We start from the raw sequence: 15,492 nt of genomic DNA, 5'->3' as shown, positions 1-15,492 counted from the left end.
CTGAGTCATAGAAGAGGCCTCCACTACTCTCTAGAGGAAACTACATGCTTTGAATAAAGCTGTGGGAAGCAAAAATAAAATCAAGTATAATGAAAATAAAGTAAAATCATGCAAATATAAACTATTGTTCTACATGTTGAACAAATAGAGGGCAGAATCATACCAAGGGGCAAACATAGGTACATAATTCTTATAATCACCAAAAATTGCATGAAAATGGCAGTCAGTCGTGGGTAGGAAAGATACCTCAGTCAGTGAAGTCTTTGCTGTGAATTCTTGGAGACTAGAGTGCATTGTCCAGAATTGACATAACAAAGTAGATTTGTCACGTGCAGGTTAGGGTGGCAATGACAACCAGATCCCCAGTCCTTTCTGGCCAGCTAGCCAAAACAAAATTCAAATCAGTAAGACCCAGAAAATAATAAGAAATTCTGTCTTAAAAGTGAATGTGGGCAGCATGCTGAGGGAGGACAGCTGAGGTTACCCTTGTGTGCACACACCCTCCACACCCACAAATGCAAATGACACCTACCACAAGAACATACACACATACATGCCCATGTACACACACAAAGAATGTAAAACATAACTCATGAATATTAAAACAAATAGTTTGTCTTCTCAACAAGAACCAATGACTGTCCACCGATGGACAGCCATTCATCCCAGTCACAAAGGAGCCATCCTTTGAGCCAGAGAATTCGCAAATCTTTTAAGAACAAAGATGCTGAGAAAGCTTTTCATTAAGGAGATCATATAACCAATACCATCAAGACGTTCTCTTGTGTTGAGGTACTGGTGGCATATTATTTACCTTCCTATGATTGCGGTGCTCAGACAATTTTTAATATCCTACCTACCAAGAGTTACCTAGGAGGCAACTGATGAGTACATACAGCCTTTAATTAATTAACAATAAATCACCCTGAAAATGTGATGAGGATGCTGTTTTAAAATACGTTTTAAGGAAGTGAAAAATATTTAAGAGCTCTATCAACCTCAAGGAAGGTCTAATAACGTTACCAAATGGCAGCTTATAGCATAGTATGCATACATATCATATAAAAGTGCAAAAAGAAATATAAGATAATGATGCCTAGAATTTGATGGGCTGTTTTGTCTGGATTATGTTTACAACTTCAGAAGGAAATTCATTCAAGTAGCATGAAAAGTATGCATGCTCCTTAAAATTGATCCCCTCAAGCACTATGAAAAGACTGGGAATATCCGTGTTTAAGATGGTGGTGGATGCCCAGAAAACATCCCACTGAGTAATCATTGCTTTCTAGTTCCAAAAAGCTTTGTTGCCCTTAGCCCAATGCACCATTTATGCATTTTCATCTACGATGGAGGCTGTCAATGACACCTGAGTTTGACTCCCAACGCATACCTTGGGTTTTCAGCTCATGAAGACTTCATAGTATTGCCATGCTAAATGCAGGCATGTTCATGTGTGCTGTTTCAGGCATCCATTCAGGCACCCAGTTAGATTTCATTTCTTCTTCCTGTTCTGGTTTAGTTTCTCGGCTGACTTATCATGTCATGTAAGATAGCCCTAGAGCCATCCTGCATTCTTCAGTATAGCTTGTCTTCAGCTTGACCCCCGTGTCTCTGCTTACCCTGACCCCTTACCTTCCCATCGGGCACCAATCCATCGATGCTTAAGTGACACACCTGTTTTTTCTTTTGAGGGAGGATTTCTCTCACCAACTCATTCAAAATACCACTGTCAACATGGTTGTGATGGAATTATTTATTTTTTTTCTCCTTACTAGACCATGTGGTCTGACTACAGAGGTCAGAAGGTGACATTGTGTCTCCTGGAATTGAAGTTATGTATTGTTCTGAACTGTAATGTGGGTGCTGGGAACTTAACACTGGTCTTCTACAAGAGTAACAAGGACTCTTAATGCCATGACTCCTCTCTCGAGCTTAGAATCCTCTGTAATTGATGACTAAACTCACTAACAAAGAAATTGTCCCTAGAAAGACATAAAGTCAAGTGAAGATTAATGGGAAAGGACAGGCCAGAGGTTTGTTACATTCTGTGGAGCAATAACCTGGAAAAGAGAGATGTGGTAAGGGGAAAGAAAGGAAGGGGTGTGTGTGTGTGTGTGTGTGTGATCAGAGTCTTTTATTTGAACCCAGACTGGCTCAGGTTTGCCATCTCTGCCTCCTAAATGTTGGTACTGCATGTAGAAGGCAAATACCTTCTTAGCATTTATATTTGAATTCCAGTTCCTATTCTTATGTGGCCTCTCCTCAGACTCAGGGTTATCTTAAATAATCATGGAAGACTATCATAGGAAAAAGCAACAAAATTACCATTCGATTGAAGCATTTAAATATTTAAATCCTAAAATCAGGAAACAGAAATGGTTGCTGTGACAAAAAATTCTAAAACCCCTTTTAAAACACTACAATTTTAGTGACCTCACATGACATATTACTAAGAATATCAAACATAGTCTTTTATACTATGGCACAATTAATTGATGTATTTTTTTGCCATTTTCAAAAGTGTGTGTGTGTGTGTGTGTGTGTGTGTGTGTGTGTGTTTAACCAGTCTGAATAACAGGCAATTTTTTTCCCTTTCTTTTGGGGATACTCTTATTCTGCTGTGTGGAAAGTGTTTTGATTCACAGAGTATTAGCAGTTGACTCTTTTAATAAAGGGCTGTTTACCCTCTGTGGCAATGTGCACTTTAAGCTTGCCCTTTTCTCATAGATGAGTCACAAAGTTCTTAAAGGAAAAGGCTGTGTTTATTCAGCAAACCTAAAGGTTATCAGTATCATTAAGGAAAATATAAGATAAGAAACATTTTGATCTATTACTTCCAATCTCTCTGTACAATGATAGGATTTATCTAGCTATAAAATTAAACACACACACACACAGAGAGAGAGAGAGAGAGAGAGAGAGAGAGAGAGAGAGAGAGAGAGAGGAGAGAATGGGGTTATGCAGCTCCTTTACTGGAAAAAAAAAAACCACCTAGTACTTCACAATGAAAATGGCTATTATTTTTTCTTAAAGGAATGATTTTTCTCATTTATCTTAATAAATAAAGTAAATCTTACAGCACAGATACAGATCATTGACAACTACCAAAAATAAGTTTCTGTCTGCTTATGAGATGAAACGAATATTTATCATGGTTTCCTTGATTTCTACCATGTATCTTTCTTATCTCAACATTTACTCTGAATAAGAGAATAAAGTATAAGGAATACAATTGTATGTGTGTTTGCAATATAGAGCCTTTATCTTCACAGATATAAATTATTAAGTACAATATATTATTCACAACTAAAATGACATATCTTTCATATAAATATGTTTACGCCTGAGGTTGAATTAATCCAGTTAGTTAAAACTCATTGAAGGGAAATTTCAGAATTGCATTTTCTCTGCCCCAAATACCTTGTCCCGGTGTCTTCTACTGCCTGATTCAAGCAAAGCAAAGTCAATTGTTCTGTATAATTAAATATGTGGAAATATATAGAGAAGATGCAGATTTCATTACCATTTAAATCATCTTCTCTGGCTCAACAAAAGAGAAAGTAAAACCATGGAGCTGAAGAGAAAAGATAAAAAAATCTCTGTGAACTAATGCTTTATTTTAAAGCATATTTAATCCTAGCCACTTTTAGTTCATGCTTAAGCAGTCATGTTTTGGCAAAGGGCATGGATTCAGAACACATAAAGGAAGAGAGAGGGATTAAAGAGAGGTTGAGGAAAGGGGAAAGCTGATGAGATGAGTGAGGAAAAGGAAGCTGTGGCTATCAGAAACATATGGGAACAAAATATCTTTTCGACTGACAAAAACATCCAAGTAGCTAGCTGTTTCTCCATCCATTCATATCTAAATTTCTTACAACAATGCAAGACCATAAATATAGGTACCAGTCACAGTCGCTTTCCTTAAGATGAATAGTTCACTATAGTGTTGAAAAACATGAGAGAGGAAATCATATTCATGGGTTTCTAAGAAACAGAAATGTGGTTATCCCCTCGGTTATAAAAAGACATAGAAACCTATGTAAAGTTGACACTCTTTCTTTAGGTGTCCATGTTTGTATAACTATAGAGAACATATGGGCCAGTGTGAAGCACCATGAACATCTCCTGATCTTCACCATCCTTTCCTCCAAGCGTGGCATGAAACATGAGGGTTGTATACCACTTAACATGTTTTTTTTTTTTAATTATCAGTTAACAAAGTCTATAAATTATTGAAGCCTTAAGAAGTGGAGGGATTCTTTTTAAATTTTCTTTTCCTTAGTTTTGTTTGATTTTTCTGACATCACGAGGAGTTTTGGTTTCTGTGAAGGTTAATTCAATGGTCTGTTGACAGCAATAGAAAAGATTCACCTGTTTGATTTCTTTTAATATGCTGCAAATGACTTTCAGCCATGGCTAGCGTAATGATCCCCAGATGGTCTTCAAATGGTTCTCTGATTCTAGCTGCTATGTGTAGACATAAAAATAAGCAAATAATTAAAGCAGTACTTCTCTGTAGTTTGTTATTATTATTATTATTACTGTTAAAAATAATAGTCTAATGGTCTGTTGTCTGTCTTCTCACATTCAATTCATAATGACCCAGTCTTGAGAAATGAATAAAGAAGACAGCTTCCTTCCTGACAAGTGGAGAGCTAATCTCCAATAAGAGTAAGGTTAAGGACACGAGTGTTAAGGATGCTTGCTCTTGCAGAAAACCAAAATTTAGACCCTAGCACCCACACCAAGGTACCAGCAAGAGATCCATTGTTCTCGTTTGATCTCCATACACACCTGCACTCATATGTGCATACCCACAACACCCCTGACACAAACACACAGACAAGTAAATAGAAAACAAGATATTAAATAAATATTTAACAAACAAACAAACAACAACAACAACAAAACACAGTGGTCAGCTGGTATAGAAAATGTAAGGGATATTGAAGACCAGATTGTAATAATGTGTCTGTGAATAACAGAATCCTTAGTAAAGAGAAGAGTTTCTTATGTGTGAACATTTAGGAGCTCTGACTGATTACCAAGGTGCTGTTCCTCTCATAAGATTTGGTTATTGGGAATTAAGAAAGTAATTGGACAGTTAAACCTCCCCACATCTTCAAATAATTAACTCAATAGAAGTGAAGTGTGAGATAATTCTAACAAAGTGTCTTGATCATTTAAATAATGAACAACCAGCTTCATGGAATGAAATAATTCCTGCTGAGCAGTGAATCTGCATTCTGATGCAACCATTAAAAGGGGACACCATGTCTTGGGAAATGGTAAACTACTGTGGTCTCCAGAAACTTCCTGCTCTTGGTACATGATCATGGAAAGGACAAATAACTTTTACTCTAAGTTCCAGCAGAAAAAGTAGCTAATGAAATTTTTCAGGGGTAACCAAGTCTTTGGAGATGCTCATTATCTTAAAGATACCAAGGTTGCAAGAGCACAATCTTTGTATTATCAGCAGCAACCCCATGTCGGAGCTGACTCTCCATGGCCAGTCTTAAGGAGCTTACTGGACCATTTCGTTTTCAAAACCTTTCAACAACGTAACAAGAAAGACCCTTTAAACTGTAAAATACGGGAGTTAAAATAAGAAGGAATTTAGGACCACATGGTTGAGTTGTACTATGGTGGCAGATCATGTAGGTAATAAAATTATTAGTCAGGATGATAAATATCCTGAGTGTCCAGTAATTTCAGGTATGTTTGTGTTCTTTCCAGTCATCAAAATTTAAGACATATTTTTAAGGATTTAGGTGAAACAAAGGAAAACGGAAAACTAAGAGCAGACCTTTATAGAAGCTTAGTATCAGGCCCTTTGAAAACGTGTACAATTTATTTGAAGCAAGTGAAACGATGCCAGAGTCCTCTTGACCTAAAATCCCACCAGACACATTACAAAACCCGCACACTCCATTCCCTCAAATAGTAAAACAACCGGACACTGTTTAAGTTGACAGGAGACTGGAAACCAGCGCTGTTTTCCTGGATCTGTACTGAACCGGGACGCCTCTGTTGGGTGTAGGTTAGCATTTATCTTCTTGGAAAACAATATTGACAGTTTCTAATTACCCTTTCCTTCAAGGGTAAATTAGGATAGTATGTCGCCGCATCTATTACATTCATTCTTATTTCTGCATTTTAGAAAAGCAATCTTGTAAACCATGTTGCAGAGCAAGGGTTACAAGGTCTTCCATGCCGTAATGAGGATCAAGGACAGGATAACTAACTAGCACATTCTAAGGACATTCTGCCTGAATTGAGAACAAATCACCTGAAGACTTTATATTCTTATATCATTACATTTGTTTTTTCTTTTGCTTTGCAGCAAAGGCAGCGTTATTGTCCTCTTTGACCTCTTTTTTGCTCAGTGGGTGTCAGATAAAAATGTAAAAGAAGAACTGATTCAGGGCATTGAAGCAAATATCTCCACCCAACTGGTCACTCTCCATATTGATTTGAACAGCATTGATATCACAGGTATCTGAGAACATTATTTGATTTCTTTGAATCATTAAGCTATGAAATTAAGATTCTAGCAACATAGGAGTGAGGCAGGAGAATCGTCCTTGGCATTAGGAGCATGTCGGATCGCCTGAGGTAACACATTTACATGAGAAGAGTGAAATATTTGAATGGAAGTACCAGTGAAGAGAAGTTTGGAAAGCATCAAATATAAAAAGGATTCTGAAAATGTCAGTGGGCAGAGATGTCTTTGAGTCTTGTCACATTCTAACTATGAGTTTCTTCAGTCATTCATTAGGAAGGCAAATTATAGAATTTATGTTTGAGTCACAGACCATATGAAATTGCAGTCAAGAGGCAAGGACAAATGTCTAATTAGAAACTGAAACAAAGACAAAAGAGGGAGAGATAAATGTAATCCGATCAATTTTCTACCAAAAAGGTTACGCTTACTCTTGAAGTGACAAAGGATTTTTATCCTAAGAATAAACAAAAGGCAAAAAGCTTGGGAGTCAAAGACAGCACTGGAGATGCTGGGGAGATGGCTCAGCAAGTGGCAATGCATGGCAGACAATGTGAGTTAAAACTCCTGAAGCTAAAATGATGACGGAACTGACTCCAAAAATTGTTTTCTAACTTCTATAAGCGTGCCCTCTTGACATACCATTCACAAAAACACACATATGCACTCACAGACAACACACACACAAACACAAACCACAAAAACACACATACTCACACAAACACACACACATACAGCACGCACACATACAAACAGCACACACAAACACACTAATACACACATTTATAGAAAATAATAAATAGTCTGTAACACCCAGACAATATGTCCCCTGAACCACTAATTTTGTGTATGACGTTTCCCCTTAAAACGGTCCCATTGAAGAGTTGGTTTTCCACTCATATAGTGTCTGAGAGATACTTGGCTCAGGAAAATGCTAAATTAACCAATGTATTAACTCATTAATGAACTGCTTATAGAGTATGCTATTAGGAGGTATGAAATGCTTGAAGAAGTAAACCACTTTTGTGGCTTAATTAAATACACACACACACACACACACACACATGCACACACACACACTAAGATACCTAAGCATTAGAAAACATTTCAGTTCAGGAATTGTCTCTACTGTCTCTGCCCCTGGTCATGTATGTGGGCATTTTCTGAAGGAGCAACCAGCCCATGGTAGTTAAAGCCAAGCCTGGAGAGATAAGCCTAGACCGTTTAAGAAATATAGCTGAGCAAGCTATTAAAATGGAGCCAATAAGCAAAGTGTTCCTGTGGCCTCTCCTTCAGTTTCTGCACCCAAGTTCTTGTCCTGGTATCCCTAGATAATGAATAGGAATAGGCACTTTCCTGTCCAAGTTGTGTTTGGTCATGTTGTTTATAACAGCAATACAAAAGCAAACTAAATCATTTCCTAAATCATTTCCTTCTACCATGATTGTCCAACCGCATCGCTTACCCAGAAACAATAGAGTGAGTTACCTAGACCTGAACCTAAATAAACCTTTCCTCCCTTCAGTTGTTTATCTTGCCATATCAACAATTAAAATTAACATATATATGCTAATGATATTTTATTTTTTATCCTAGGTTTCCTTCATTCAGCTCATTTAAAAAATATTTATGATCTGTTTAGCCTAGTTATAGATATCAACAATTTTCTTTGCTTTTTTATGTTCACAGTGCCTTATTTATAAATGCTGAAGCTAAGTGTACTTCAGAATTCATATTTTGTGAATATTAGGACACTCGTATCCAAAATAACATCAGTAGATAAGTATGCATGCCAAAAACAGTAGAGACAAACTGAATGACCACCATCAGTTCTGATCAAACCCAGACAACCCATGCAGGTTTGCTTTTCAATTAATTGCATAAGCTTGCAGAAGGTTATGTCTCTTCTAGGTTTGGACTTTTTTAAGCAATCAATTCACACCTGTGACACATTAGTATAGGATAATTTTCTTAGCAGGGTTGGTTCATGAAGCACAGTTTTCAGTTACTTTCCTGCTTACTTCCTAATTACTTGCCAAAATGTTACCTAAATTTCTCTGTATGTCAAGTAAAACCATGTATCCTTCAGTACAGCCTATAGAGTGGACATGGTGTATTTTGGACAATTAACTTTGAAGTTAATTTGAAAGTTACCATTAGCCGCCATTATATATGCTAGATATATTTATTACCCATCAAACCTTTTTGTAAATAAGTCTAGCAGAATATTGTTGTGCAATCATGTCCCCACTCCTATTTTGCCAAGTAAAAGAGCAAAATCCAGAGGATTTTGGTGACTTGCTCATCATAAACTATTTTACAACAGATAAAGAACTCTGACCCAGGCATTTTAAGATTACTGTTTTTCTTCTTGACCACCACTAGGGTTTGCTTACAATAGTTATATGATTGAAAATTAATGCTTGATGTTTTTCAAGTAATTTTTTCTGAGTAAATCTTCTCTTTAGTGTGCCTTCCTGTCAGTAGTCTATTTGACAAACTATTGACAGATATGCTAAAATTAATCTTAATGGGTCCATAAACTTGCATAACCTGAGAGATGAAATTTATGATCAAAAAATCAGATACTGAGTCGAGTAAATAATATCTTCTTGAGTTGACTTTAGTCTGCCTTACACACACCGCAAACTATATTGCAAAATTTCTCAGGAACAGTCTCAAGTCAAAGTTGCTATGTTTGATTTACTGATTATCTTAAAACATATCTATAAACACACCAAGCTTAACTTTTGACATTTATGTTTATTATTTGCATTTTACAATTTTTCAACTATATTTGATTTTTAAACTGATTGCTATTATTCCTGGGAATGGCAAGGTCTGATATGCTTTGTTCTGTTAGTTGAATATAAACTATTCCATACAACTATAGCAAGAATGTTTACATACTATTCATGAATTGATTCAGAACAAAGCAAACGTTCCTTAGGTAAGTTATATAAACTGATTATTAACTCACTAAAAATATATCTAAAGTATCATAGCCACATAATGAATAGGAATAGTATGCAAAAAAAGTAAATTGGAACTCAAAAATATACATGCCCTTTGTAGAAATATTCAAATTGTATACAATGAATTATAATACATTTATATTATAAAGCCAAATATAAAATCTTTACTTTCTTCTAGCATCCTTGAGTGACTTCACAACAGCAGTTCCTGTAACAACTTCAGGTCAGTATATGAATTTATAACATTGTGTGTGTGTGTGTGTGTGTGTGTGTGCATGTATGTGCGTGTGTGTGTGTGTGTATGTGTGTGTGTGCATGTATGTGAGTATGTGTCTGTGTGTGTCTGTGTGCGTGTGGACGTGTATGTGTGTGTGTTTACTTGTGAGTACAGAGGCATATCTGTGAACAAGTAGATATAAACATGAGGTTGAAGAATGCTGTTTTGCATATTTCTATCAATCTTATGTTTTTGAGACAAACTACTGGCCAGTTAGACAGGAGAGCAATCTTCTGGGAACCCTCCTGCCTTCCCTCACACACTATGTCTGGGATTACATATGTATGCAACCAGGCCTGATTTTCTTTGGGGGGCTGTAGGGTGTTTCAAAACAGTTTTTTTTTTAATTTCTCTGTAGCCTTGGCTGTCCTAGATCTCACTCTGTAGAACAGGCTGGCCATGAACTCAGAGATTCACATGTCTTTGTCTCTCAAGTGCTGGGATTAACGGTGTGCTACCATTGCCTGGTCAGACTCAAAATGTTTAGAAGTTCTGAGGAACTAAATTCAGGTCCTCATGCTTATGTCACACGCACTTTGCTGACTACACCAATTCGCCTGCTCACAACTCAGTGATCATCACACTTCATGACATTACAGAAGAATATATTTTCTTTCTGCAGTTAGCTATGATATGTAGTCTTCATTTTAAAATATGGAAGTCATAGTTTGGTGAAAAGTAACGTAGCTGAGAACATTATAAACTTAGTAATATAGAGTTGTTCATGCCAAGGACAGATATTTCTGATTTTGATAGTTATGCTTTGTTTTAAACTTTATATGGTATGCATATTATTTTACAGCTGGTCCATGTAACAAGAGCCTGGAGATAACACCTTGAAAATAATCACTGTGGAAATGTATTGCATTTTCAGAAAGTAAAATCCAACTCTAATGCTAACTTACCCACATCAGCACTATCCTGTCTCTTTCATTGACATTGCTATCTTGGCTTATCATATTTTAGAGCTTTCTCTTTTCTCATCAAGCTAATATCGCTATTGGAAGAAATCTCTTTGACAAATGATGGATCTATTTTTGTACAATTAAAACTAGTTGCCTTCAAATGTAAAAATAATGGAAAAAAATTAATGGAAAAAAAGTATTAAATAGCAACCAGAAATCTGAAAACTCATTGCAGTTCTGCCAACTACCAAATCCAGAAGGCACCTTGTTTTATAAAGTCGTTGAAATCAGTGTCCTAAGAATTGTGTGACTATTAATCTTCCCCTGAGCATTGCAGAAGTTATCCTAAATGTCAGTCTTAACTATGTATCATTAAAAATGGAAATTGTTATGAGGTTGTAAAGATAATACTCTTAGTGTTTTGTTTTGTTTTGTTTTGTTTTGTTTAAATTTTTTTATTTTTTTTTTATTTTTTTCTCTGTTTTTTTCCTTCTTTTTATTTTTTTTTCTTTTTTTTTTTTATATTTTAATTACATATTTTCCTCAATTACATTTCCAATACTATCCCAAAAGTCCCCCATAGCGCCCCCCACTTCCCTACCCACCCATTCCCATTCTTTTGGCCCTGGCATTCCCCTATATTAGTGTTTTTTGTAATCATGATATTCCAACAATTCTTGAGACAAATACATAACTGGGCTGATCGTTACATCTTGTAGTTTTCAGGCAGACCTGTTAGGGAAGTGACCTTTTTCACATGTAAAAGACATAAAAGATGAAATAGGATGGAGAGATAGCTCAGTGGTTAAATGTGATTACTGCTCTGGCAAAGAGCTGAGTTGGTCTCTGCATCTACATTACAGTCAACAACTTTTAGTAATCCAAGTCCCGGGTGATCCAGAGCCTTCAGGCTTCCATGCAAACCCCACACATGCATGGGGTACACACATATCCATGAAGGCAGGGCACTCCCACACATAAATCACAACAAGTAAATCTTTTTTTAAAATAAAGAAAAATCACATGCCCATGGTAACAAAGGTTGTGTCAGTGTCAGAAAACAAAATGTTCAGTAGGAGACATGCTTAGACTACGAGATGAGAAATCATGTCTCCTACTTGTATCCAGTTTGGAAAGTTTCAGCTCATAGGCACAAGATCAGTGATTCCTGATGCTGCCTTAATGACCACTGAATAACATCATCTCCTTAGAAATGAAAGAGTAGGTAAGAGGTTAAAACCTACATCTTAATATTTTGAAAATCAATGAATAAGTATTTAAGCTTAGTTTATCAATCTAACTTAATTATCTCACTTTGTAGTTATATGTCGAAAACATATTGAATCCCATAAATTTGCAAAATTACTTGCAACTAAAATAATTGTAAAGTATTAAAATAAAACATAAAAAGTTTTACTAATATCAGAACATATCCAACATGAACAAAAGTAGTCCAAATAAACTTGAACATTCCTAGGTGAAATATTATAAAGTCCTTATAACCAGTATAAAATATGTCATAATGATTTTAATTTCATTTGTCTTTTCAGATAAGCTAACAACCAGCAGTTCTATGACAACTTCAGGTCAGCCTTAATATTGTCATTTATTTTATTTATGATTTTATTGTTTGAATATGTGTATGTACCTGTGTGCATATGTGTGCATCTGTGGATGTGTGTATAAATGAATGTGTATATTCATTTTTTATTTATGTCATTGTCTCTACCTGTCTGTGTGTGTGTCTGTGTGTGTGTCTGTGTCTGTGTGTGTATATGTGTGTGTGTGTGCATGTGTGTGTGTGTGTGTGTGTGTGTGTGTGTGTATACCTGCCAATGATGCACTTGACAAAGTCTTGGAAAACTCTCCTCTACCTTGTGGATTCCAGGGACAAAATCCATGGCATTAAACTTGAAAACAAAAACCTATTTCATGAAAGGCATGCTTTAGTTTCTAGTATGAGTTACACATTTGAGTTTCTTAATTCTAGGGAAAAATGCTAAAAGATGAAGAAGAAAATAAAAAACATAAAAAGAGCTGAATAATTATTACATTATATTTTTATATTTATTTGCTTGTTGATTTCCTAATGAGGAAGAAGGAAAGGGTGTGAAATAGGTTGAGTGAGTGGGTGGAGACATTCTGGGGGGAAATTGGAAGGGTAATTAGAATATATCATATACAGTGGGAAAGTACTTCATACTGAAGCAATTCATTTCCAGGAAATATTATGTGGACCATTATTTTGAGATTGAAATCATTCAAATACATTAGTGAAAAAAACTTTCTAGGAATGGCAAGATCTGAATATAAATCATTCTATACAACTATAGCCTGAATAGATACTTTTCTTGAATTAATACAAAACAAAGGAAACTTAGCTTCTGTGAATTAGGCAAACAGATTATTCAGTTACTAGAAATTCACTGAAGACATCAAAGAGAAATAATGAATAGGAAAGCATGGGAGCAGGCAGGAAAGGAACTCAAAACTCAAATATTCAAAAAAAATGTCCATGTTCTACAGCCTATTTTAAAACCAAACTGTCAAGTCAGTTTTACTTTCTTAAAGCACCTTGGGTTCTCACAGCAACTGTCTGCATGGACTTAATGTGAGGTAAGCACTAAGCAGCATAATGGTCACCTCACACTGAACCCCATAATGTGCACAGTTATCCAGCAACAATCAATAGCTGCAAAACAATTTTTAACGATCACACAGGATTTATCCTTACATTTGGATACAAAGGGGAAATCTGAGTTAATATACACTAATGGATCACAATAAGCTAAAAATACATGAAAAGTTATATTTTAGATGCATTCATTTCATTTATGTATTATACTCTATGAATGAATGTTCTGCCTGCTTATCTGTGTTCACACTACATATATGCCCTGTACCTATGAAGGTCAGAAGAGGGTGCCATATCTCTGGGAACTAGAGTGACAGACAGTTGGGAAACACCATGTAGGTACTAAGAAAGCTACCTAGGTCTCCTGAAACAGTAACCAGTGCTCTTAACTACTAAATCATCTCTACAGCCTCATTGAATGAAACATTAAATAGTACTCACAACATTTTATTAAAATATGTGATGATTATTTTAATGTTACTTATCTTTTAAGTCCACTGGCAACCTAAGTTCAGGATTAATAGCATATCTACAATAGGTGCTAAAAATGCAACCACCACCACCACCACACAGATAACATAGGATAAGCAACTGACACTGTAACAGTGACTTACAATAAATTTATATCATAAATCTGAGGATAAAATCAACTTTGTTTTCTTCCAGCATCACAGGGTAACTTATCAACAACAGTGGCTGCAACAACTTCAGGTCAGTTCTTATAGCATCAGATTAACTTAAAGTACAATAATATTTTACATTAAATTTAGATCATAAACCTGAAGGAGATTCAAAGCAACTTTGCTTTCTTCTAGCGCCATTGTGTAATTTATCAACAGCAACTGTTGCAACAACTTCAGGTCAGGTCTTATAACATTATACTGATTGCCAAAAATATGCAAAAGCTTTTGTCAACAAAAATAATTGTAAAATGTTCAAATATCAAAATATGTATATCTCTAGATCTGCACTAAATTATATAATGAGTTAGCATGCATTAATAATTTACAATAAGATAAAAATTCTAAGGTAAAATATTATGCAGAGAAAATATATAATGAATAGTTAATATTCATTTAAAATATTTTAATTCCTGACTTATTTATCTGTTTATTTTTACTTATTCACTTTATATCCTGCTCAATGCCTACCTCCAGGTCACCTCCTCCCACAATTCTTGCTTTCATCCCCATCACCCCTCCTCATCTCCTCTGAGACTGTGAGGGCCCCCCTCCCCAGTATCCTGCTACTCTGGTACATCAAATCTCATGAGAATAGGTGCATCTTCTCCCACTGAGCTGAAACAAGTCAGCGCAGCTAAAAGAACATATCCCACGTACAGGAAACAGCTTTTGGATAGCTTCTCTCCAGTTGTTCTGGAGTCTTAATATTTTTTATATGTTTTAAAGTTTTTTTAATATTATTTGGAAATTATCTGGTGCATCAGAAGTTTCATAAACTCTCTAAAGGAACAAATATGGTTGTATAGTAGGGACTAATATCTTTATTGCCTAATTTACTTTTGCATTCTGGTTTTTAACACTATGGTTATGACCCATTATTATGCATGTAATCACTAGAATTGAAGCATTTTCTAGAAAGGATGACAGATTTATCAGATATTGAGAGATTCTCTTTTGACCACATTCTCCACATGCAACATAAACAGGGTTGTTCTATTAATGTGGTCCTCTTATTATTAGTAATAAAATATGCCTTGATTCATTTAGTCAATCTTGTTTTTCAGTAGAAGTATGCTATAAGCTAGTTCCCAGGATGATTTTTTTTCTATGTATTCACTGATTTATTCCACAAGTAGAAGAGCACATGGGTCATAACCCACATGCAGAAGTCAGAGGACAACTTGTGGGAGTCAGATCTCTCATTCGGTGTGTGGGACTCAGCGATCACATTCAAATCATCAGGCTTGAGAGCAAGTGACTTCATTCTGCACCATATTGTCCTCCCATGTCTATCTGTGAAGTGCCATTTTCTCTAGAATCTTGGTAATTTGAACACTGAGCTTCTCTGGTTTACATTTTGAGTTTATAATTTAATTACAAAATTTCTCCCTTTCCTTTCCTCCCTTCAAACCCTCCCATATAAATTCTGTGCTCTTCTCATTGGTGGCTTCTTTTTTCACTGTTATTGCATATATAGATACGTATTTTCATATGCATAAATCTCATATAAGTGGC

At 35.7% G+C, this 15,492-nt stretch overlaps 1 protein-coding gene across 3 annotated transcripts in view; it reads left to right on the top strand.

Moving 5' to 3' along the window:
- Positions 1–15,492, top strand: part of Tmprss15 (transmembrane serine protease 15) — a 115,688-nt gene that overhangs the window by 5,460 nt on the left and 94,736 nt on the right. Inside the window, exons 4-8 of one of the 3 annotated variants that reach the window (XM_021185181.2) lie at positions 6,344–6,495; positions 9,656–9,700; positions 12,210–12,245; positions 13,961–14,005; positions 14,110–14,154. In XM_021185181.2, the coding sequence (XP_021040840.1) occupies positions 6,344–6,495; positions 9,656–9,700; positions 12,210–12,245; positions 13,961–14,005; positions 14,110–14,154 (323 nt within the window). The remainder of the gene's footprint in view (positions 1–6,343; positions 6,496–9,655; positions 9,701–12,209; positions 12,246–13,960; positions 14,006–14,109; positions 14,155–15,492) is intronic. The other 2 variants (XM_021185182.2, XM_085832245.1) reach the window with 2 other exon arrangements.

This window comes from Mus caroli, unplaced genomic scaffold (genome assembly GCF_978045245.1).
Source record: "Mus caroli unplaced genomic scaffold, Mus_caroli_1 scaffold_17, whole genome shotgun sequence".
In the NCBI taxonomy this organism is placed as follows: Eukaryota; Metazoa; Chordata; class Mammalia; order Rodentia; family Muridae; genus Mus; species Mus caroli.
This window is presented reverse-complemented; position numbering and strand designations above follow the sequence as displayed.